Consider the following 26,681-nt stretch of genomic DNA (forward strand, 5'->3'; position numbering starts at 1 on the left):
CCTCAAAACTTCATCCATTCCTGAGTTGTTATCCTATATGAAACATCCAAATGTTTCCAAATTCTGTCCATGATATCATACCTTGATGTTCATAAATACGTTAAGATACGGTACTGCATAAATCTGTCCAATCTCATCTCTTACAAGGAAAACAATTTCATCTGCATTCATGATTATCGACTCATTAAGAGCCAGCAAGATCATAAACACTGGAAATGAATACCAATAGTCATGAAGACCTATTTTGTTCTATTTTCAACTGTGGAAAGCAGAGATGGAAATCAATGGAAATTTTACAAGCGATTATTTTATCACTAACCCCCGATACTGCCATCTGCTTTTAGGTTTCTTATAAATGCTGTTTGTGTTGCTAATATTAGAATGATAGTGGGACTGAGAAGTTTGAACATTTCTCAAAATGAACACCATTTTTTCCCCAGCTATTTATAAGATCAGCTTTTTAAAACGCACTGTACTTGGAAACTAAATAAAAGATGCTAAGCTATATGGACCTTACAGCATATATTTAGGGTATCTCTATCTCTATCTATATTTAGGATACAGGATTTAGGACACACATGGATTATTTATATTTGCTAAACGGTTCCCGTGTATCTTACAGTATAGCATTTTCTATTTGCCCAGCATCGTTTCACACATTCTTACCTTCGAAATGTAGGTGACGCAATGTCAGGATACTTGGATCCTGGCTGCCTGAGCCCTTGTGTCCCACAGGCACTGGCAGAGGTGGGGCTGGATTTGGGGGAACCTGACAAAGAAACACTCTCCGAATCTGACACGGCTACTTTCTCCTTTTCCTTGTCTGTTTGGTTGACAGTGACGGGGCTCGAGCGCCCTGACCCAATCTTAGTGGGCTCTCTGAGTTTCGAGGTGGAGGCACCAGCCGACTTGCTGCTGACGTTGGAGTCGATACTGCTGGTGCTGGACCTGTGGCCGCCCCGGCCGGGGATGCCGCTGGCGCTGGATTTGGAAGGGCGGGGCAAACTGCGGTACTGCAGGGAGGTCTTGGAGCTCACGTGCAGCACACCGTCATCCTGATTCTGGGACCCGTCCAGGCTGGTTTTTCTCCCTGCGTTTGACTTCCCGCCAATGGCAGCAGATTTGGGGATTTTACCCAGCGTGGCTGACCCACTTGTTATTGTCGCTCCACTGCTTGTGATCATGCTAGATGACCCTACTCCGCTTGGTTTCTTAAATCCAAAAGAGCTGGGAGCAGTGGATCTTCCAATGCCGGAGGGGGGCTTTTTCCCCTCATCTCCGCTGCTTTTTCCTGCATCTGATGGAGACCTCTGTAGAGACGATCCTTTCAGGGGAGTTTTGCCTTTCTCAGAAGCTTTGGCATCATCAGTTTTCCCTAATGAATGAGAAATACACAAATATACATGCCTGCACGTTTTGATTAATACACTAATCTTTCTTCAAATGACGTGTAAAAATGTGAATACATCTTTATATTACTGCAGTTCCTAACCATTTATTTAGATCTCGATAGGTACGTGCTTTAATATATTGAGAGGATTGCCTAAAAAGCAATAAAAATATGGCTCTTACAGAAAATGTGACGAGTGATGAAGGAGATAAAATGAAAATGCATTTTTTTACAGTTTATTATTGTCTTATATCTCACAACTCTCTTCCTTTATCAGGATAGCACTTAATCTTATCAAGCTAAGTGCTAGAAAAAGAATTCATTTGAATATCTGTAAGATGTTTATATTTAGTGTCCCTGGTACAACACTACTTAAGTGACACTATTTAAAATTAGGCACCATTTTAAAAATAGGGAAAGAATCTTAAAAAAAAGTAAAAGATGGTACATTTTGGCAGAAGTCTGTCACTCTTTTCTTTCATAAAGTATAATTCACAAATGATGTTTCAAATCTCTAGCATGCCAACCCATTATATTACTGTGATTGCTCTTCCCTCTCAGTGGTGGTAGTGAAAATTAGTGTATACTTAACATAAATATTGCAAACTTTCATAAGGAAGGCAGAAGGAAAGCAATCTTATTTTTATTAAGCAGACTTCTTTTATTTCCACATGAACAGAAATGACTATGGCAGAATAAAGACACTCAATAGCCCCAAATTATAATGGTGCTCTCTCTCAAGAATGCCTAGATTGTTATATTCATGTGGACTTATATGGTAAAAATGTGAAACTTACATGGAAAATAATAACTATACAGAGAAGAATATGATTTAATTAAAAAGAAAGCTATTATTAAAGAGAACAAAGATTGAATGGAAACCATATTATTAAAATATTTTTGCATAACAGCTGTGAAGTGACAAGCCTACCAGGGGTCTTGAGTGCACTCGTTGCAGCTTTCTGCCTAGATGGCGCTCCTCCTTGGGCAGACATGCCCCTTCTCCAAGAACCTGTCTGTGAAATAGACAGGGAGGCTTTCTGCCCTGTCCTCTCAGGGTCTTCAGGAAGTCCTGAAGAAACACCCTTCCACTTGCTAGCTCCATCTCCATGGCTGTCAAAGTCCTCTTCTGGTTTTTTCAGCTCCTCAGTAGTATCCCATGTCTCATCTGTTGTAGAACGTTTCTCTGAATCTGTCTTCAGCTACGAGGAAAATATTACAAAGAAACTTTGGGCAGAAAAATCTATAAAGTGTGAATAGGCCTTCGAATGTAACTTTTAACTGGTTAAAAAAAAAGCATCACTGATTTATATTTCAAAAGAATTCCAAAGACTCCTATTTTTATCTATGTCTTCATTAAGTTTCATTAATTTCAGCCACATAATTCTCACTTGCACATATTAGAGAATGTCAGAATAAATATGTGCAGAAAACCCCAATTAAATACTCCAGAGAGAAAGGAATTTTCTATGTCAAATTTAACAAGGGAATGGAGGACAAGATAAAACTTAATTATCTAATATCCATTCTTGATTTGCCATTCTCAAGAGATGTAGTAATTTGTTTCAGAGATCAATATAAAATTAATCAAGAACTACCTAAAATGAGACTATTAAAATAGTTTTTAGGGTTAATATATCAATATTATCAAAAGAGATATGATACACAGTAAGTCTTTCTGGGTTCGTTTGTAATCAATAGAAAAAATACATATACACAAACTGCTTCTGTTTATACAATTATATCAGATTCAGAGGTCATGCTATATTTTAATCTAATATAAAATAACTTGGGGGAAAAACTGGCAGAAGCACTGGAGAAAGTAAGCAGGCAATTCTCACCTGGGTGTTCTTCCTGGAGGGGACGGTGATGTTGGAGTAAGAGCTGACTGAGGACGTGGTGTTCAAGTCGTCAGTGCTGATGTTATCAAGGGTGTCACTGAGACCACTGCTCACAGAGCTGCTGTCATCCCAGCTAAAGGCAAGACACACAGCAGCAATGAACCAAACACAGGATGCCCAAGGCAAGTCAGCTATATTTCCATATAACACTTATCGTGCGTTGGGAAGATAATCCTCATTTTTTAAATCTCGTGATGAAAAATTATTGACTTTCCATTTTAGGAGAATCATATTAAATAAGAATTGAATGCAGGCCTGAGAATAACCTTATCTGATATTTGCAAAGAATCAGTGTCTAGTGCAGATCCAGGCTCCAGGGAGTATCTATAGAATGCATGAACACACTGCTACAAATACTTCATGGTATCAGGAAAGAATAAAACCACCAATGACTTTTTTCCCCCTGGAAAAAGCAACATAGCATATAAGAATTCATTCTTTGTTTTGAAAGTTAAAAAAAAAACAAAAAACAACAAACAACAGTGCTTTAGTTAGGAATCAGAAAGTCATTCTTCATTCTTTCTTCCACCTTAGTAACTACTAATGATTCACCAACTCTTGATCTTTGAGTTTCATGTCTATCATATCATCACTCTTGCTATACCTCACAGTTTCTGGTCTGGACAATAAACAATAACCTCTTATTTGGCCTTCCTGCCTTTGGTCTTTCTCAATACAACTTCATTGCTAAATTTGGGTCTACGATCAAAATGATAAAAAATTCACATCTGGCCATGTCACTTTCCTTCCTCAGAGACTTCTCTTTATCAAAGCCCTAGATTCCAAAATAGAATGCACCTGCGTCACAGGATGAACAACGCAATCCACTGGGGCTTAAGAAAAAATACTTGAAATTCTGAATATATTTGTTTTTATTCTAAGGAAGAAAAATAGAACAGGCTATGTGAATATTCATGTGTGGCTAACGTGTGCACTCTCATTTAGTCAATGTGTCAGATGATGCAGAAGTAACGTAGGATAAGCAGGGCAGCCTGAATGAGAATGGCAGCTGCACAGTTCAAAGGGGTGGGACACAGTTCTCTCGTTTACTGTCTGGTTTCAGTCTATTGTGATGTACTGCTGCTCACCTGTGCTCTAAACAAATTCATGCACATGGGGTACATATATTAGATACAGACAAAAGTTAAGTTTCATAAAATGGATAAGTGCCTTTAAAAAGCTCGTGCATACAATCCATACATAAAGAGACTATCCTTAATGAAAGCATAAGCAAACCACAGAGGAAAGGTGGTGAACTGATAGTTTTCCTACTCTGGTATGTGTGCTTTATGAGTCATATCATAAATTCAAAATAAGAGTGATATATTGAGATCACATATGAAGCCAACAAGAAATGCAATTACCAAGAAGAAAATAAAATTCGAATTTATAGCAAATAATGTTAATGATGATCCCTCCCTAGCTGTATATTTTGTTTGTGATATTAGCTACTGATAGCATAACCCAATTAAAAATGGGCAGAAGACATGAACAGATATTTCTCCAAAGAAGACATGCTGATGGCCGACAGACACATGAAAAGATGCTCATCATCATTTATCATCAGGGAAATGTACATCAAAACTACAATGACGTATCACCTCATACTTGTTAGAATGGCTAAAATCAACAACATAAGAAACAACAACTGTTGGCGAGGATATAGAGAAAAAGGAGCCTTCATGCACTGTTGGTGGGAATGCAAACTGGTGCAGCCACTGTGGAAAACAGTATGCAGATTCTTCAGAGAGTTAAAAATAGAACTACCCTACATCAAGCGAAATAAGTCAGAGAAAGACAAATACCATATGGTTTCATTCATGGACTTTAAAAGACAAAACAAATGAGCAAAGGGGGAAGAGAAAAAGAGTGAAAGAGAGACAAACCGAGAAACAGACATTTAACTATAGAGAGCAAACTGATGGTTATTAGAGGGGAGGTGGATGGGGGGGGGATGCATGAAACAGGTGATGGGGATTAATGAGGGCACTTGTGATGAGCACCAGGTGATTTACAGAAGTGCTGAATCACTGTATTGTACACCTGAAACTAATGTAACACTATAACTAACTGGAATTAAAATTAAAACTTCAAAAAACTTAATTTTCTTCAAATTTTAAAGCATAGTGTTATTTCTCTCTTCTTCCTCTGGATTCCAAAATCTTCCCCCCAAATCTGAAACTGCTTTTACAAAGGTCAATAAATCCACAAATTGAGTGCTTACTATGTGTCCTACTCTTCCAATTACTTTATATTATATAATCCTCAAATAAATCTATGAGACAGGCATTATAAAGATTCAGAGGTTCAGGTAGGTTAAATGACATGCCTAAGAATCCACGATGGACCTGGGATTTGAACCCAGGAATGATGCCCCACAGCTTGATTAGCTTTATGCTCCCCTGCCTCCAATCTTTTTGCCCCTTCTCTCTTGAAATATATCAATGATGAGTCTTTACAGGTTCTTTGCAAAGTTCACAGAGTCCTCCAAATCCTTCACTTTTTCCTCTTCTTTGGGATTCCTTTGAATTCCTCAATATTCAGAAACTAATCTTAACTCACTTTTTACATTCTTCCTTGGAAATTCCCTGGTCTTCCGTAGCTTCAGTATCACCTGTAGGATCACACTTAGATTCACATCTTTAACCAGACTTGTTCCTGACTACCAGATCATCATTTCCAGCCTTCTACTGGACAGTGTGTCTGGGATGTGTTGTCAACCACTCAAAATCACTCTGCCTAGCCTACATCATTTCTCTTTAAAAAGTATTCTCCCTTTCAGTTACTGACATTACCTATGAATCTTTCTGCCACAAAATCTAAGTGTTATTGCCTCTCTTCTCTCATTTGGCTCCATTCTTAGTTATCTCTAATCTTTGAAAATCCTTCCTAGCTACAGGTAACACAGCCACCCTTTTGTTCCACATATGCACTGCCTCTGCTTGTCCTTCCTTACATAAAAATTATTAGTAAGTATCTGCTCTTATTCATTAAGTAATGAATAAATTGTAACCCCTCTCCTTGAAGAACTCAGTGTTTACTGTTGAAGAAAAAATTTAAACAAATGATTACACAATAAAACATGGCACGTTGTTGTAATTAGAAGTGCGTTAAATGTATGGCATATGGCAAAGCTACTATCACCTATTTGAAGAGTTGAAGAATTATTTCACAATAGGAATATTGCAGAGTGATCAGAGGAAATCTATGTTAATCACTGTATCGTAGCATATATCACCTGTTATATCCATTTTTTGTGCCTTTCTATATACTTGATCATAATCTGAATTACCTGAAGTCTTTGTAATCCTAGCATATACCATGGTATCTACTGCTGAATAGATGACTAGTAGATGTTTGTTAAATGAATGAAACGATTTTACTTTTGAAAATGCTGCTACTATTCAGTAATGTTAAGTTAGATTGAATCTAATAATAAATGTGGATTTTGAAAAAAATTTGTTTGACATATTTCTTTGCTAAGGAAACTTAAAGGGATAAATTTTGATTGATAACAACATTTTCCTAATCTAGCCTGTGATTTTGACTTTCATCTTTGATTTTGTGGATACCAGAATTCTCCCTGGCTAGGATGCAATTAATCTTGTTTATTATGGTACATTTAATTAAGTTGAAAAAGCTTCACAAAATAGGGTTTTTTACTGAAAAAAAAAGATAATTTACTCACATAATTAGCTCTGAGGTCTCAAGCCTCATCAATATATTTTCTCCATCCTTTCATTTTTAATTTCATTAAGATGTGCTAAGAATTCTTGATGATATTCTTTATAAAAGGGCAACTCTTTTTCTCCTCCAAGTTATAGATCTGTCACTCTGCTAAATTTTTCTTATCAATCTAGGGCGGCTCAATACATTACAAATCTGTGGATCTTTTCCACATAGATTTCATTTACACATTGGATTGTTTCCAGTTTTTAAATACTATGAATAAAACTGTTGAGAACATTCTCATATATCCTATTTTAGAACAGGCAAAATGACAGAAATGTAGGATGATCAGTGATGGCCAGTGGTCAGAAGTATGCAAAGATTCGTAGTGGCCATACATGGCTTGATGCATATGTCAAAACTCAGAACTTCAGGGAAAAAATTATTACTCTCATTAAAAACCAAAAATGTAGTCAGTTAGCCTGTTGGCAAATTACAGTTCAGATATACACTGGATTCTTAACTATTCCAAGAATAGAATGATATTTTTTGGCATGCCTTTTACAGTGTATATTTAAATGTTCAATAACTCAATGGGGCTAGGGATCTAATTTATTTATCTGGTCGTGCATTTGTAGCTCTGGCCCCCAAATGCACCTCTGGATTCACACTTAGAAGCAGAACTGCTTGAAAACAAATATATCATATGTTCTAGGTCTTTTTTTTTCTTCCTTTTTATAATGAAGAATTCTGAAATATTAACTAAATTATTATTATTGTTGTTATTATTATAATTAGAGAGAGAGCAGGGGAAGGGGAAAGTGAGTCTTAGGCAAACTCCATGCCCAGTACAGAGCCCAACATGGGGCTCAGTCTCACAACCCTGAGATCATGACCTGAGCCGAAATCAAGAGTTGGATGCCCAATCAACTGAGCCACCCAGGTGCCCCTAACTAAGTACAAATTAAAATAAGTTTGCAGATTTAAAACTAATTCTGGAGGAAAATGCTAGTCCTATTTGTAGGCTATTTTTCAACGCAGTACTATTTTTGGTATAATAGCAATTTATATAGCAGGTATTCAGCCAGGCTCTACAACAGTTCATATTGCCAGGTCAGCTGTCCTACTTATACACGAACAAGTATAACAGAGATTTCCTTTCAGTAAATAATTCCTATACTTCAGGCATCAATAGTAACCTCAATCTCAGTTTGATAGCTCATTAAATATTCCATTAATGAAATAAATGAACATGCATATTACTACCGATTCCTCTAGAAGTACTGTGTTCCAACCCTAATTCATTCCAAGAGTGTTGCCTACTAAGGTGACATTATTTTTGATTTCTGTAAAAACACCTTGTTAGTCCTAATGTTTTAACAACATACTTTTTTGTTAGCTTGTTTTAGAAAAGTTAAAATAAGAACTAGCCATATAAGCAATGTATATCTTCTTGAATCTTTAATTATATATTATGTGGCTATTTAGAAAACATAACTATAGATAGTATAATATTTTGTCAGAATCTGAGTTTCCTAGGCCTTTTGCTGTTGGAACTATTGCCTGAGGTATGCCATAGTGTTTCAACAGCATAAATTCTTCCTCCAGCATGTCCTACTTCCTCATTCGTTATGATCCTGTGATATCTACTCAGTTCTTTCGCTGACAGCTGATTATCCATTTGGACTCTATACCACCCACCACGAATAGATCATTATACACGCTTTAGATCCTTGATGCCACTCCCACTTATGTCTCAGTTCCCTAAGACATCATTTTGATTTATTAGACAGGTCTTAAACCGAGTCCTAAATCCTTCCCCCACCACAATCTCACTCTGAATTCTAAATTAAATCTCATATACCCTTGGTCCCATTTTCAAAAACCTCAAGAATACAAAAAGTTTAAAAACATTAAGCAAATTAAACATTTTTATATATTATTTAAATGTAAATTCCAGAGTCATGTTTGCCATTTATAAATAATGTAGGTAATGTAAAGTGTTCATTGCAGTGCTGAGACCTTTGGACATTCAGCAATTATACAGGACGACACACTAGATGTACTTAGGCACTGTCAAAATTCTCGTGAGACAGACATATTCGCTTCCAACCTAAAAATTGGTAAACCTCATAGCAATATATGATACAGTATAAATTCTAAGGATTTTACTAAATATTCTTAAGACTAATAACTTTTATGAAGAGAAAAATGAAGTAATCTTAGCTATCCATGACACTGTGTAAAAAGTTCTGGATTTGCTCATTGTTTCTAAGGGAAAAGTAATAACACTGGCATAACAAAATGAAAGCACCACTTTAAAAAATATTCTATTCCGGGATAGCTTTGTTTTCTATTTCCATTATTTATGGCAATTTAAATAATACACATAGGAGATGCAGACACCTTTAAAAATATATGCTTAGACACAATGATATCTGCAATAATAATATAAAAAATACGAAGAGTCAACTGTTTAGGCACCAATATGTTAAATCAATTAATTTCTCATCGAAACTCAATATACACAAAACCACTAAGACCTATGCCATACTTTTTTTTTTTTTTTTCTAAGAAAACACAATGCACCACCTGTCAAGTTTGAGCACTGCAACCACTGAAGTGTAAATTCTGTATTACTTCAGGGTCATTGACAGAAAGTAATGTAGTGTATTTCAACAAAGATTTATTCAGCATTTCCCTGGAAAAATATTTTATTATCAAGAAAAAGAAAGCAAGTCACTAAAGAGACTTCTGAATTGGAAAAATCTAAGTATATAACATCAACATGTTAAAAAAGTTTTATAATTTTATGTTAAAAATAGTGTTTTTGGGGAGCCTGGGTGGCTCAGTTACTTAAGTGTCCGACCATTGATTTTGGCTCAGGTCATGAGGAATATATATACTCTCCTCAAATTATAAAATGTATATGGTTTTTAATTGCAGGATTATTTTTCTTTTTAGTTCTAGTTTATACCTTCAAAAGTGTTTTTTGTTTTGTTTTGTTTTTAAGATTTCATCCATTTATTTGTCAGAGAGAGAGAGCACGCACAAGCAGGGGGGACAGCAGACAGAGAGAGAAGTAGGCTCCCCATCAAGCAAGGAGCCCATTGCGGGACTCAATCCCAGGACTCTGGGATCATGACCCAAGCCGAAGGCAGATGCTTAACTGACTGAACCATCCAAGCGTCTCACCTTCAGAAGTGTTTCATCCTGCCAGTGTTCATTAACTATGCAATATAGTAGAGTTTGAGTAGCAGATTTAGAATCCAGTTGAAATGTCCTTTTCTCTATGAATCCTCTCTTGAAATCCGAGGAAACTAGTTCTTCCACGTCTGTGTTTACTACTTCTGCTGCACTGCAGTTTATCTGCTCACGAAGCTATTTTAGCCACAGGATCATGGTCAAGGGAAAGGAGAGTGGCTTGTCTTTTGGAGTCTCAGTGCCCAGCTTGGCATCTGACCCATGACAGGTTCTCCACATTTGTGAAATAAATCAATAAATGATCTAGTCTTACATAGCCACAATCTATATCCTTCATCTGAATCATTCACACATCCTAACCCTTAAATGGGCAAATAATTTTGAATTGTGGTAAAAAAAAATCAATGGGAAAAAGTGAGAGAAAAACCAATGAGAGGGACCCGCTAAGTTTGGGTGAGGAAAGAACAACCTCTTGGAAGAGGTAATTTTAAATAAGCATTATGTAGACAAGTAAAGGGTGAAGAGAAACCCTCTGTGAAAGTGGTGGAAGAGAGAGCATTAAAGGAAGAGGAGACAACAAGTGTAAAGACCCAGAACAACAAAGGTCAGGATACAGCAGGCAAGGGGCGATGTGGAAGTTCTGAGACTGCGAAAGTGGGCAGGGCTAGCCCTTGCAGGATTTTACAGACAGTGCGGAGAAATTTGACTTCTTTAGAAGTACAATAAAAACTCATCAAACAGTTTTAAGTGGTAAAATGACATGAGCAGATAAATATTTTAAAAAGTATTTTAGTATTATGAATATATTGGAGGTAAGGAAGAATGGAAGCAGGAAGCTCGATGAGGGGGCTATGGTGACATTCTTGTTTCTGACCAGGGGATACACATAAATTAAAAGAAGGCACTTTCAAGATACATTTGGAGGTATAAATGGTAGGATGTGCTCTTGGTTGGTGTGACATAATAATAAATATATGTTTGGCCTCTATCTTGGATTCCCGATACAGAGCTCTTAAAACTTTTGTAATTTCTTAAGTGATAAGGATACTAGCATCATCTTTCATTTTAATATTTGGTCTTTCACTCCAGTACCTAACATAGGGCTCCTAAATCTCTCAGAATTTCCTGAGTGATAGGAGCATCTTTTGTTCTAACGGGGGAACTCGTGGTTGGCTCTGGATAGCCCACTGATTTTTTTTACCCCCATTCATAACTATTTGCACATTAAAGTATTAGAAGGAGTGAATGAATTACAGTTCAGGCCTTACTTTGTCACTGTATGACTAGATCATTTACCGATTTATCCCACACCTCTATCCTCAGGGATGGGAGAGAGGCAGAGGATTCAGTGAATAATGTATCATGCCTTTGTGATGAAGCTTCCGTAAAAATCCATAAATTACAAGGTTTGGAGAGCTTCCAGGATGGGAAACACATGGCGGTGCTGGGAGCGTGGTGCGCTGGGAGAGGGCATGGTCGTTCCGTGCTCCTTCTCTATATTTTGACCTATGTACCTCCTCAGTTGGCTGTTCAGATGATGTTCAGTATCTTTTGTAATATTCTTTGTAATAAACCAGTAAATATAAATAGGTGCTACCCCGAGTTTTGTGAGGCATTCTAGCAAATTATCAAATGTGGAGGGAGTCATGGGAACCCCCAATTTATAGCTAGTAAGTCAAAAATATAGGAGGCTTGGACTTGGCAGTTGATATGTGAAGTGGGGGAAGTCATATGGAACTGAGCCCTTCACTTATGGGATCTGATGCTCGCTCCAGGTAGTCAGTGCCAGAATTGAGTTGAATTAAATCGGAGGACAGGCAGCTGGGGTGAGAGAATTGGTTGCTGTGGGAAAAGCCCCAAACATTTGGTGTCAGAAGCATTCCATGAGTAGAGATTTTTTAGTTTTCTTTTAGTTGGAATGTGTAAAAGAGGAAGAAAAAAAAAGACTTTAAATCTCTTGCATACTTTCCACTGGCAATAGAGGCATGAATGCATTTTTGGAAAAGTAAAAAATCCATTGACAGGATTCAAAACATAATTTTAATCCCAAGTTCAGTTTGCACTTAGTACCATTAGTTTCACATACCAAGGGAAACTGATAGTTTACTGTATCATAATTTAAGTGTATAACTCTTGATAAGCTGGTGATTCATGTAAACATAAAGTTAAAATCTTTCCATTTTCATTATCTTTAGTATGCGCAAAATGCTATGTATTTATCCATGAAAACTTTATAGAGACTACATTAATACCATTTGGGTTTTGGGTAAGGAGAGCAATCGATAAACTCTATGCACTGAAATTTTCGTTCCCTTTTCTCTAGAAAACAGATAATGAAGATTTATTCTATTGTAGCATCAGATAAGGTAAGATAAATGAAAAATGAAAAGCCCTTGTTCTTTATAAAAGAAAGCCCTAGGTAGATTTGGTTAAATGAAAGATGTTAGCGTGAAATGAATTTATGCAGTCAGGCAGATTTTTATGTTTTAATGATACCTGAGGCAGATAAGAAACATCTATTTTTGTTTTTATTATAATATGAGCTGAAATCACAAGAGATAAAATGATCTTACTTAAAATTCCTTTGCCGAAACACGTTACTAGAACAATGCTTATTGTAATTTGCTAACTTCTTCCAGTGTTCATTTTCATGATGCTGTTATATGGTAGGTACAGGTTTACTTAAAAGTTTCTGTTAGTGATAAGCTGAGAATATAACATATGACACAGAAGTTAACTCAAGGATTCATTACGATCCATCGTCATCCTTTTATATCTTATATTAATTTAAAAACCAATATGTGCTCATTGTGGAAAACTAGGCACTCCATACATATATAAAAGAGACAGAGCAGGGGCGCCTGGGTGGCACAGTGGTTAAGCGTCTGCCTTCAGCTCAGGGTGTGATCCCGGCGTTACGGGATCGAGTCCCACATCAGGCTCTTCTGCTATGAGCCTGCTTCTTCCTCTCCCACTCCCCCTGCTTGTGTTCCCTCTCTCGCTGGCTGTCTCTCTCTGTCGAATAAATAAATAAAATCTTTAAAAAAAAAAAAAAAGAGACAGAGCAAATAATCTCCAATCCCACCCAGAAGTAACCACCATTAACATTTTGATGATTTCCGTCCATTCATTTTCTGGATGCATTATATGAACAGATACAAATTTACCTGGTTGAGACCCTGCTGATTAGAATACATGTCCATTATTCATTATTCACTTATTTTATATGACATTGTTGTGATTTTTAATGTCCTTAAAAATCTTTCTGACATAATGATATCACATGAATTATTATATATTTAACCATTTCTGTTCTAGGAAATATGAAATACTTTGTAATTTTCTTACTCTTCTAAGTAACACTGTAATGAATACCTTTGTACATTTATGTTTACATAAAAGGTTACATTCAAGATTATTTTCCTAGCATGAATTCCTAGAAAGAGAATTAGTGATTCACAGGATAGAAACACTTGAAACACTGCAGATGCAGCATAACAGCTGAAGAACACATCATCTTGTATTCTTGCCAGTCATACAACAGCACTAACCCTACAAAATCCTAGGTAGTTTCAGGTAAGGTGGTTTTCTTCAGTAATTTGAAAATTGCTCAGTGTAGTTTTAATCTACATCGATCGAATTGTGAGATTAAATTCTATAGGTTTATTGGCTATTTTTATATCCATAAATCATCTATGTCCTTCGTATATTTTTTCAACAGAGTTTAACTTATTTGTATTAGATTTTTACATATTATAAATTGTTTCAAATATCTTCCCCTCTATTTCTTGCTTTTTACTTTATTAGTGATAATTTATTGATTTTTTTATTGGATATTTTAACATATCAGGTTCAAAAATATTTTAGCCAACTCCATCCATCTTGGTTCTATAATATCTTCTCCCAAGAAATTTTGCATACATAATTTGCTTCTCTTCCTTTCCCTTCTCTGATATTCCATTTTTGTGGTAAGATGAGAAACTCCGATAACTATTTCTATTTATTATTATGGCTCACTTATCAAGTCTTAATATATGAGACATACTTGGGCATTTTTTAATGATTATCAATTTGTTCCACTGACCTATTTATGGATTTCTTTAGTAATACAATGTTGCTCTAATTTTTATAATGATGTTCAGAGGTTTTTCTTTAAGGCAGACAACTTAAAAATAGAAATCTAACTAAGAATTCAAGCCTTTTAAAAACCTTCTCAAAATTACTAAAATTTGTTATTATTCTAAAACATTATTACCATGCATAGTTTTACTCAGTAGTACATGAAACATTTACTGAATGGTTTCATTATGGCAGATACTGGAAATATAGAAATCAGTATGATAGTATGAGATGTGACTTTTGTTATATTGTGGAAAATGTGTAATTCTTCCTCTTGAGAATTCACAGACTATTTTTTTGATATCTGAACATTTAGCTACAGGCATTTTACTTAATAAACAGCAATCATAGCTATTAATTCTCAGCTAAATTGTCTCCCCTCTCAAAAACCTTCTTTATCACTTGAAATATTTTTGGCATTAGCTATTTCTTTCAGAAGAATAGAAGCACCCAAATTACTATAATTTCAAGGTTGCATGAAAAGAGAAACATTATGTAGAAATAAAAGAGCTTAGATAAAGCTCAACAACTTAGCTACAGACCTAACTGTGAACAAGGTTGAAAATGCAAATCTGTTCTGTGTTATCTTGCTTGAAAGAGCCTACATTAAAGTAACAAGAATTCACCAAAATATTTTTAAGAGAAAAATATTAACAATAAAGAAATATTTTTGCTCTGAGATGTCTAAAATAGGTAATATAAAAACATCCCAGATTTCTCCATCTTAAAACATTGGGAACACTGCCTTGGTAAAGAACATTCCTTTTAAAAAGTCACTCTAGTGAGTGAAGATCTCTAGAAGGGGGTGAAAGACAGTTCACAATTAGAGGGATGTTTGCCAGGAAATTCACGTCGCAGCCCTGAAAAACAACAGATGGCAGCAGTAACAATGAAAACTTGCAGCAGATCCCGTCTGGCACACTTTCAAAATGGTCATTTATATTTCCTATCACAAACAGCTAACTGCTGTCTCCTTATATTGTATGCATGGATATAGAAGAAAAAAAATGCAATAATGACACTTGAATTGCTTTAACAGGGAAAGGAGTAAACCTGAAAGCAAGGCTGAGGTGATGACAAGCCCCTGGGCAGGTGTCTTAGTTTCCTGAGCTTTCCCAGGCATCAACCCCTTGCTGACACTTTGCCTAAAATCTCCCCAGGTCTGAAATGTTGCCAGCGGCTCCCAGGCTATTGTCATATTTCCCACAACTTTCCTTTGTGTTTCTGAGCTCTGCTTAGTAACTTTCATTTGATTTCTGCTTCCTTCCAGAAGATTTCAGTCCAGTGGTTTTTGCTGTTAATCCTGGGACATAACGTCTGATCAGATTTATTTGTGTTCCTTCCAGTAGGAAGTGAGGATTCAGAAAAGGTGATGCTTAAAAGATGAAGCACTGGTGGGTCAACAGACATCTCTCACCCCAGGCAAGCAGAGTGGAGTCAGGGCACACCCAAGAAGAAAGTCAGGTAGAACAGAAGCAAGCCAGAGAGAGGTCACGGAGTCCTAGCACAGTGCAGAATTAGGGGATTTATGGGAGTTGAAAAGGTTCAAAACATAAACAGGAGAAAAGATGTGATATCCACATGTGATTTAAAAAAAAAAAAAAACTTTGACAACTGGAACAGTCTTTCATCTCAAAAAGGGAGCATTTCTATCACTAGAGCAGAAATCAACTTCTCAGGGTTTGGTAAGGCAAACAGAAGGGTCTGACAGAATGATGTAAAGATGGGAAGAAAAGCAGCTCCTTTCCTGGTGGTTTGTGATGCAGGTTATGATGTTATTCCTTGGTCTTCTCCAAGGAGGAGAACCAGGTTTTGTTCTATAAGCATGGGGGACGTCAGATCATTGGTTGGGGCACTACCTATGTGGTGCTGATTCATAGGATTCATCTTGAGAATTTTATGTCTTTTCCAAATAGTGAATTTAATACCACCTTGTGTTAGCTTCAGGCAGAAGATATATGAAATACTCCTCTCAGGCCAAAATGAGTTCAAATGTTAGGATCAACCCTGAATTTTATCAGTAGGGTTTATTCCAATCTACTCCATCTCCTATTTTCCATATGGGTTCCTTCTGGGGCTGCCCATAGCTTGCGCAGGAAGTGTCTTTATCTGTTCCATGGAAGCACGGTTTTGAAAGTAGTGTGGTCTAGATTTCGGCTACACAGTCATTCAGCCATGCGTAGTTGAGTAGTATACAGCTGGACAATTCTGCATGACCATCCTGGGTACTAGCCTGAAAGAATCTGCCCAAGACAAAAACCCCGAGTTCTCCATCTTGCATAACCTTAATCTATATTCAGTTGGTAACCAAGCTCAACCTGATTTGTATTCCCTCCATTTACACCTCTTTATTCCCACTGCCACTGTCTTAACTAATGATCTCACCACTTCCCAGTAGCCTACTGCCATCTCATAATTGCTATGTCTGCCTCAGGTCTGGGTTTCCAACGTATCCTCCAAGAGCCAGAATAAATTACTTAGCATGGTTGGTAAAATTTAGCATGGTACAAAGACTCTTTACAGTCTATGGTTTAGCCTAGTTCCCCACCGCTTCCTTGCATACAGTCATGTTGAGCTACTTTGCACTTAAAGTGTTTTCTCAGTTTGATGAATTCATGCATTCGTTAATGCATTTCTCTACACACACATTATTCCCAGACTGTCATGTGTCCCCAGTTAAATTGTCTTCCTTCTCAAAAGCTTCTTCAAACACCTAAGGCTCTTAAATGACCTTCCTCTGTATTCTGAGAGTGTCTAGTTCACATATTTATAATTTTCATTATAGCATTTTCTCACCAAATTGATATTGATTATTTTATAGAACTATATTTTTCATTGGGATCTCATCTGCTTGAGGATAGTTATGGACAGATTTCTGATAACATTAAAAATTCTGTAAACATTTATATGTATGTGTATTTGTGTGTGTGCATATATATTGTGTATATGTATATATTATATGTATGTGTATTTGTGTGTGTGTATATATATTGTGTGTGTATATATTATATGTATGTGTATTTTTGTGTATGTGTATATATATGTATATATATATATACATACACACACAAAAGTCTTAGGTTACATTAATAATAGGTTTATACAAGATTGGGGGATTTCATTCTCAGGAAGCTAAACAATTACAAGCCCTCTAACCTCTGCTTGTCTTTTAGACAAAGTTTCTGAATATAAAATACTTTGTTAATTTTTTCTTCAAATGTTAACACAGGAAAGACTGGTTTGAGTCCAGTGAGAATTCCAACGAGGCAAAAGATAGAGATTTTGGCATTCTTAAGCCAAAGTCATTCTACTGATCTTCCTTTCTTTATCCTACCTCCTCCCTAGACGGTCTCATTCAATCTCATTACAACATACTGCAATACCCTCAGTTCAGCCCTCTATGAAGTATCCAAGTTTTACTGAGTGGCTAAAATACATGAAAGAAAAGTATGTCCAATACTAGAATCACTGCTTCACTCACTCTACAGAAGACAAGCAGAAACGACGACTAAGTGAACTACAAATATAACTCTCCCATCTGTGCTCACTCTAGAGGATGGGCTCTTTGAGGGGAATGCTGAAATGAACACCAGGAAGACTTCATTTATGTTTAAAAGCCACATTCATTCATGTTCTTTCTCTCACTTCCCCTTACTTTTCCATCAAGATTTGAGTTTGAATTGGTTGAGGAAGTTTACAAAAGCCACTTCCAGCCAATGGATTATTTTCTTATGAAGCGGTTATCACTTGTAAGACTCTCGGGAACTGAGGTCTCACACGGTGTGCAAGGTATTGATAAAGTAAATGCATAGCATGAAACACTTTGCCATCATATCAATTATGCGATCATATAAAGAACCATGTTCTCATATCTTGTATGCTTCTGCTTTATAATCTGGCAATTAAAAACAATTTTAACCTTTTATTCAATCTTCATCATATTCTCGAGTTTTCTTAAGAATATAATAGGACACATTTATAATTATGTATTTACAAAGCGTTATAATTAGGATTTCAAAGAAGTAAATACTTTAGGATGTTCATAATGATATGGCAAAGTTAAACTAGTCCTCAAAGTTTAAATATGCAATTTGCAATCATCTCAGTAATTATTGCAGTTTATCAGGTACAAATTTTTTATTTGGGAATTAGTTTCTTCTCATTAAAACGTTATAGTATTACATCCACTGGATCATTTCAAATAAAAATAAACACTCCATTACTTAACAACCTGGACATAATGTTAAACGTAAGCATTAGAAATTAATATTTTCTAGAATTACTTTTGGGATCAAGGACAAGCCAACTTCATTGCTGCATGTTAGAAGGAAATTCTCAGCTGGCTCAAGACTTCACAATTATCTCTACAGTTTTTAATAAACTCTTCAATGAAGGGAGACAGAATGAACGTCTAATCCTCTGTATTCAAATTGGTACTTTAGAACTTCTTAAAAATAAAATAGGAATCAAATGATTGTTATTTTTAAGACCCATGTCAGTAAACAACATTTCTTTGAATATGCTCTGCAATTAATATATCTCCTAATGTAAAAGTAAAGATGATTTCGGGTAGGAATAATGTTTACTGGGAAAGAAAAAGCTGGCCTACTTTTCCACTTGATGCTCTGCTGTCCTTTTGTTTTGTTTTTGTTAATCCCTAGAGTCCTTTTGTTTTGCCAAACTGTAGCACAGTTTACGGCCTCTAATCCCTACAGCTTTTCCACGCTCTGCAGATCTTTATACCAGAGTGATGTGTGTTTTATTTCCAGATCTGTGTCTGGATTCGTTGAATTACTTTCATCACAACTGCATGTACTACTAGACTTTGAGTACTTTAGATTTCCAAACCCAAACTTAAAATGCCCCTCTGTTCTTTTATGCCACTCTTGGTTTATTGAGCACCTTCCATATTCCAGCCTCGGTACTAATTGGAGATTATAAAAGGTAAATAAAAATTGGATTTTGTCCTCAGTAAGTATAGAGGATGGAGAAAAAGATAGATGGGTAAATCTCTGTAACTGAGAACCTGAATTTTAGCTTATTTTCAGTCAAATAACAGAAGAATAAGAATGCGTCATGTATCTGTATCTGAATCTGCTTGTTCTCACAAAAAACAGATTTAGCCACAGAAACTTGAAAATGTTATTCAATGTATTATATTCACTGTTTACTGTTAAATGATTGCTTCTTTCATTTATTCATTCCTCCTCCAAGGATTTGCTAGGTGCTTGCTCTGCCTATAAAGATGAACAGAACAAAATCCAGCCACCTAAAATGTGACCAAATGAAAATTATTGCAGAAACTAGACATGCTTTGGCAAGTTTCTCTGGGGGATTTGACCAACTAACCAGCTAATATTTAATCAATATATGAAAGTCAAATACACACCTTCTGTGTGCTATGTAGGAGGGAGAAACAAAATACCTCCATTTCCTTAGAAAGAAATAGCCTTAGAATTTGGTTTATGGACCAAGTGAATATGAATCAAACAGTTTGGAAAATAATGAATACTTTCAAAGGGTGAGTTCTGAGTTTCCTTTTTGTGTTAGAAAAATACTGTCATACCAACACGAGCACATGTTTAAAGATGCATTTATTTTATATACTACAATGCTCCTTCAATATAAGCCAACTATTTCAAATGAGGCTGACCTCTGAAGGGACCAAGCATGATAGTGCTTTTTTATATGATGCCTAGGTTCAAAACGAAAAGTCAAAAAGGAAGAAAAGGAGAAACTGAACGAGAAATGTAGCCCACTAACAGATGAATTATTGGCTATACTATGATTAATACATTGTTTCAACTTAGCATTTATTTTGAGTTAAATTTTTGGTCGATTGAACCTGCTGAGTAATGGGGATTTATCATCGGATCAGTTGCTGAATTACTAATTTCCAACAGTTCAAAAATTGTCAGCATTTATCAAAGAACAATTTATTTTAGCAAGAAAGGGCCAATAATGCACCTCTAAAGAACCCATCAGAATCATCTTCCAAAGCCAACTTGAAGTTTACAAAACTAAGGTTTTATCTTGAAAGAACCTTCAAAAAAAACCTCAAAACATCAATAAAAATCAGTAGGTATTACTTCTATGATCTTTATCACTTCGAGTACATATCCCCAGCAGAGTCTTCTTAATTAAGTAGGTTAGTAAATCAGTTGTATTTCAAAAAGCCATTTTTAAATGTAAACTACACACTTTTCAATTATATTATGCCATTTTCCAATATAATAGTCACTTGAGTTAAAGCCCAAATCTCTTTAGATATATTCACACACACACACACACACACACACACACACACAGGGCAGAAATAGCTCAGACACTTTGCAAGATACTATTCATCTTTCACTTTTATTGTTAGAGTTAGAAAGTGAAAAGATGGATCCCCTGAAAAGACTTAGGTGTTTTCACATCTTTTTAACTTTTATCTCTAAAATCAATGGGTTTTAGAAATATGAAAGCAACCATTATAGGATCTTCTCCATCTCTTTAAAAATAGGTCATAAAGACAGTCGTATGATGTGTCAACTTTAGCAGTTTTTGTTTTAGAGAAAATTTAAAAACATACATGGTTTTTACCTAATTTTAACAAGAACATACAAAGGAATACCCAGAGTAACTATAATAAAGTTCACAGTATACTGACAACAAAGTTCTATTCAATGTCAATAGTATCATGATTATTGGGAAAATATCCCAAAAAGCTCATTCATCATATACTTCATATTAATCTAACAGTTTGGAATCATTGAAGACAAAATTCCTATAGTGAGATTTCACAGGCATCTTTAGGCAGTGTGGTTAACGTTAGTAGCAGAGGCTTTAATTTCAGACAAGTTTAAATTAGAATGTTGGATAAATTTCTTAACACCTGTGAATTTTCCATTGCTTAATATAACACCATCTACATTCATTTTCAGTACAAGAACCAAAGAAGCATAGTTGTACAAACACTTGCAAAATAATTCAACTTTCGAATTATTTTTTGGATAGTTCTGTATACAAAGTAAAGTAGCCATCACTTGATGCAGGGTATAGTGGAGATACAAGAGAAGGAGAAACTTATGTAATGATTCTAATTTCACAGAAAGGTGATAGAGGTGAATTAATAAAACAAGTAAACAAAATCATATAAAAGTCAGGCAGTGCAGAGTAGGAAGAGAGCTTATACCAGAGTTTGAGAGATGGATAATCTTTTAAAAATCTTTTTTTTTAAAGATTTTATTTTTTGGGTCACCTGGGTAACTCAGTTGGTTAAGCATCCAACTCTCGATTTCGGCTCAGGTCATTATCTCAGGGTCATGAGATTGAGCCCCGTGTCAGGCTCTGCTCTGGGTGGGGAGCTTGCTTAAGATTCTCTCCTTCTGTCCCTTCCCCAAACCATCTCAATTTTTTTTTTATTTTGAAGTAATCTCTACACCTAATGTGGGGTTTAAACTTATAACCCCAAGTTCAAGGGTTGCATGCTCTACTGACTGGGCCAGCCAGGTGCCCCAGAGATAGGTAATTTTGAATACAGGTAGAAGGGAGAACAAAGGCATAGAAGGATTGAAGATACCAGCCCAGCTGAAAAATCAAGACATAAGCTGAAAAAGAAAAGAAGATGAGGTTGAATAGATACACTGGAGCATTTGGGATCTGAAATTATTTTTTATTAGATGACGTAGATGTAGTGGCTAAGGAAGAATGGTCAAGTAGGATAGATGTATACTTGGGATCGCAGGTATCAACCTACAAATGGTAAGGAGGGAGAAGGGAACCAACTTCTCATGACACCTAGTATCTCATCCTAACTTCAGAGCCATAATTTCCACTCTTACCTCTGTTACTAACTGGTGCATTCAACTTGGATATTGAATTAGAATTAAAAAATCATTCATAATGCTAAACCCAAAAACTCATCCAAGCTGATAATATAACTGAAATGAAGTTTATTTCATCTCAGAAATAAGGGAAGGAAACTAGATAAAGAAAACCTTTGGAAAGACAAATATTATATATCTTTGAAAAAAACTAAGTGTTCAGGGGACTTATGGACTATTTTTTGATAATCAGAAACACCAGTATGCCTTAGTTCTTTTCATATGTTAAGATGAAGTTTAATATGCTTCTTTGTTCATCTGAATGTTTTAATATTATTATGACCTCACCGTATGGCTTACCATTTATCTCTTTTTTGTTTGTTTCGCCTGTATTAGCTTTATCTCTACTTGAAACCTCAGGGGGAAGAAATCTGAGCTTATAATGGGTTGAGTTCTATAAAGTTGTGTATTTGGGGGGGGTAGGGAACAATGATGAGTTGGTTGACTAAATCACAAATATAAATGACCTTTTCTGTCATATCTGCAGAGTACGGTGCACAAATGTGTCTACTATGCTGATCTTAAAATGTATAGAGATGGAGTCCTTTCATAATCCCGAATTCTAAGAGATCAACAAGCAGTTACTAACAATGAACTGTATAGTTTCTTATGAAAGGTCAAAAGCTAAAAGTACTAATCCAAATGCCAGTAAGAGATGTTTAAGAGATTGTAATACACATAGATGTTTTCTTGAATCCTATCTTTGCTGGTATAGTTTGTCTTTGGTCCCACTATGTAGTGGTTTGGTCCAGCTCATGTCGTCAAATTCTGGGTGACTTTCAAATTCTCTAGGGACCACCGTAAAAGCAAGTCGTTGTTGCCTAAGAGAAGGAAGACCTAGAGAGTCTGGCAGTCACAAAGGCAGTTGTATTTACATGAAGTTCTGGGTAAGAGGATTTTAGTTGCTCCCTGAGCTCCTCTTGAAAGAAGGACAAAAAGAGAAAGAAATGGGATAAATATCTTTTTGATTTTCTCTTCTAAAGTTGACACTATTAGCCTTACCTATGAGTTTATACTCTAGTGCATTTCAACAAACTCCTAAAAGAGTAAAAGGACCGGTTGCAAAACTAATGTGATCACTGATCACTTCTTTGTTGTCTAGTCGAGATGCTATTGTTTGTAGTGCTAATCCATTCACACGTTCTATAATAACAGCATTTTATTATTTTGTTGGGCAGATATTTGGAAAGAAAAGAATGAGTGAATGAATTTTACATTTTAACCTATTATATTTTGTCTATAATATGCTACATATTTTTCTTTACATAATTTCAGAACCACTAATTGATTTTAATGTATTATATATATATATATTACATGAATTATATGTCTATAACAACAAATATTGTTATTGCTATCATCATAAAAAAGAAAATAAAAGAAAAATGGTAACATCAATTGTGTTGTGAGGAGCAGTGGGGTTTTTTTCTATTGGGTAGAAGCTTTCTATGATATAATTGCTTTTGCAATAAAAATAGTTTGTATTAATCATGTTGATCCATAAGTGAATATTCAAATTATTCTTTTATTCTTCATTAGGAGTTCATTTGTAAAACTAGGGAAAATAAATATATCCTAATTAAATAAATAATATCTATAGGACCACAAAGAATAATCAGCTGGTCATTGTAATTCTAAAATGCTTTGCATAATTTGTAAGGAAAAAAATCAAGAGGACAATTCATTTTAGTGTTTGTACTTTATGAACTATTATTTCTAGAAACAGATAAGTAGTTGAGACCTTCCATTTTATGAAGAATCTTCTCGTCCATTGCTAGATTACCATCCACTAATACTGCTCTCATCAGATTGAAAAAAAAAAAATCAAAAATGTAAAACCACATGTTAAATCCCACCCAGGTCACTACCCCACCTCCTAAATACCCATTTCTTGGCTGTGCACCACCGTTTGGAGGGACATTACATTGGTAAAATATAGATGCTCCAGGGTTCCTTCTGAATATATCAAATATCTTCCAAACTCATCTGTGCAGTACAGGACAGAATACACATGTGGATACCAACAAATCTTTAATCCTCCCCGAGGCTGTTGATTTTCAGCTAAAAGTCTGATTTCTAGAATTAGATCATACATGTCAAGGTCTGCTACAAAATCAGCTCTCATAGAAGATTTATGTATCTTGGCAGCTTAGCAAAGAAATCCCTGATTTCAGTGAGATCAAGAGAACCATTTTTAGAAAATCACTGCCAGACCTGCAGCTAATTTCCTCTAATTCTACGACATCTGTAAGCCTCATATGGGAGTCTGGGTTTTAATCAGCCCTGCAGTCTAACAAATGGCTAGTGGTGCTTAAAGAAAATAAACACCAAAAACCATTTCACAGGAAAACCACAAGATAGCATAAAAGAACAATATGGGCTACAGGCTCTAGAACACACATTGTTTCATCGACAACTTTGAAGACTTATAGGCATATAACTCAAAAACAGGAAAAAGTGTTGGCATCACAAAAGGAATGTTCTTCACTAAAGATCATTTATTTATGTTTTACTAGTATGAAAGATGGTCAGAGAAACCACTATATCCTTAATGCAGATATCTTTCAATGGCAACCATATTTCAATGGAAAGAAGTGATGGTAGAGAACGAAATGCAAAAATGAATCTGGGCTAAAGTGGGCTGCAGAAATACTAAGAGAAAAATAGATATATCTTTTCAAGTATCTAATTTTAGCCAATTTTCAAGAGTTGCCTTCATTATTTCTTCAAGTCAAATGGAATAGTCCCTTGGTGGTGTTTAATTCCTTTAAAACTTTTTCATCACCATACGACTTTTCAGGAAGCATAAAGCTTAAGAAGTTGAAGGTAAACAGTACCAATACTGCCCAAAAAGCCTTTCATAATTTCACTGTGATAAAAATTCCAGTAGCAATAAATACGTATGCTGTACAGCCATACTTCTGCAAGGAACAAGAAGTAAGCATTGGGTGTAATGAATCTAGAAATAAATATGTTATTATGCAAAGTGCTGCATACATTTTCTAACTGCATTTAATTATTATTTGCATTTTTCACATAATTGGCTAATAATACAAATCCCAGGCATTCTTGTTAAATTGTCAAATGAATTTTTAACACTAGTAAATAAAGAGCATATGCTTAATGGAAAGGCTTCACAAAAAGCAAAGGTAAACAAAGCCAGTGTTAATGTTTTTTTTTCTGTAATTCTGTTAACAATACTACTAATACCTATTCAATATTCAAAACAAGCCAGGAGCTGCCTTCACATTTTACAGGCATAATCTCATTTAAGCTTCTCAACAATTCTGTAAACTAAATATTGTTACTATTTTGCAGAGCAGGAAACAGGTTTAGAGAGTGAAGTAATTTGCCCAATCTGAACAAGTTACAAAGTGGGGAAGGTAAATTCATATCTTTACCTGTGAGCTTGTGTTTTTAATTTCTATGCCATATTGGCTCTCTGATGAATTCATGTAATTCTGAACCTACTGCTGAGTGAGTCTAGGCGACTTAACAGTGGATCACCGAACCACATTTCTATCCGAATGCATTTTTACTTCACATTGGAGCTTGGATTTTTAAAATTTGTGAACCAGGCTACTCTGTGTCCTATAGCTACACCCTTTATCCTTCTTTGCCAAATGTAGGTGTTCCCAAATGATCTGTTCTTGGCTCTATTCAAAATCCCCAGCCCTGACCTTTCCCTAAGTGCCAGATTTTCATTTCAAACTGCCTGCTTGAAGTTCCTGGATGTTCAACCAATACAAAATGTATTTTTCATTGAATTCATCTTCTTCCCTCCCAAATCCATCCTTTCTACTAGATATTCTATTTCTGCCCATCATTCTGACAACCACTTAGGACAGAAACCAGCATGAATCGTCACTATAGTCCTTTGCGGCTTATACATGCGTAAGTTTGGACTTTGACCTTGGCCACGTGATGTGTTCAGCCAATGAGGTGTAAGCAGATACAACCGATCCTACATCCTTAAGCAGATCAACCGATCCTACATCCTTTAGGGAGTAGTGCACGGTTTCTATCAGCTCTCTTGTTCTTTCTGTCTTAAGAAAAGATAGACCAAACGGGGGCTACTCCTTCAGTCTAGATCTAGAAGTGAGAAAACAAGTCAAGCCATAGAAGCCAACCCACAATTTGACATATACTGAAAACAAGGAGTAAATGTTATAGTTATTGCAAGCCATTGATATTAGGGGATTATTTCTTGTTACTGCAATTACAGACTTTTGTTTTACTTTCCTCTTGACATCAAATCCATTCCAATTTGTGCTAATTCTACATATGTAATGTATCTTCTAACTATTTATATACCACTACTATCCTCATTATGTTGATCATTACCTATCTCTTTGATGATCGCCATTCCTTATCCTGTCTCTTCCTGTAGTTTCTGATCTATCAAGGTACCTTTTTCTCAAATGAAATTTGATCATTTTACTTCCCTATTCAAATATCATAAATGATTATCCAAGGTTGGCAGGGGGGAGGTCTCATAGAAGACTAAAAAATCAACTTATCAAATAGGCT

General features: G+C 35.7%; 1 protein-coding gene across 3 annotated transcripts in view; it reads right to left on the reverse strand.

Moving 5' to 3' along the window:
* NAV3 (neuron navigator 3) overlaps nucleotides 1-26,681 on the reverse strand; it is a 341,643-nt gene that overhangs the window by 92,024 nt on the left and 222,938 nt on the right. For all 3 annotated transcript variants that reach the window (XM_044384570.3, XM_026499977.4, XM_044384571.3), the window contains exons 13-15: nucleotides 3,232-3,364; nucleotides 2,322-2,592; nucleotides 667-1,375 (exon numbers count right to left, since the gene is read on the reverse strand). In XM_044384570.3, coding sequence (XP_044240505.2) covers nucleotides 667-1,375; nucleotides 2,322-2,592; nucleotides 3,232-3,364 — 1,113 coding nt within the window. The remainder of the gene's footprint in view (nucleotides 1-666; nucleotides 1,376-2,321; nucleotides 2,593-3,231; nucleotides 3,365-26,681) is intronic.

Source organism: Ursus arctos, unplaced genomic scaffold (assembly GCF_023065955.2).
Source record: "Ursus arctos isolate Adak ecotype North America unplaced genomic scaffold, UrsArc2.0 scaffold_21, whole genome shotgun sequence".
NCBI lineage: Eukaryota > Metazoa > Chordata > Mammalia > Carnivora > Ursidae > Ursus > Ursus arctos.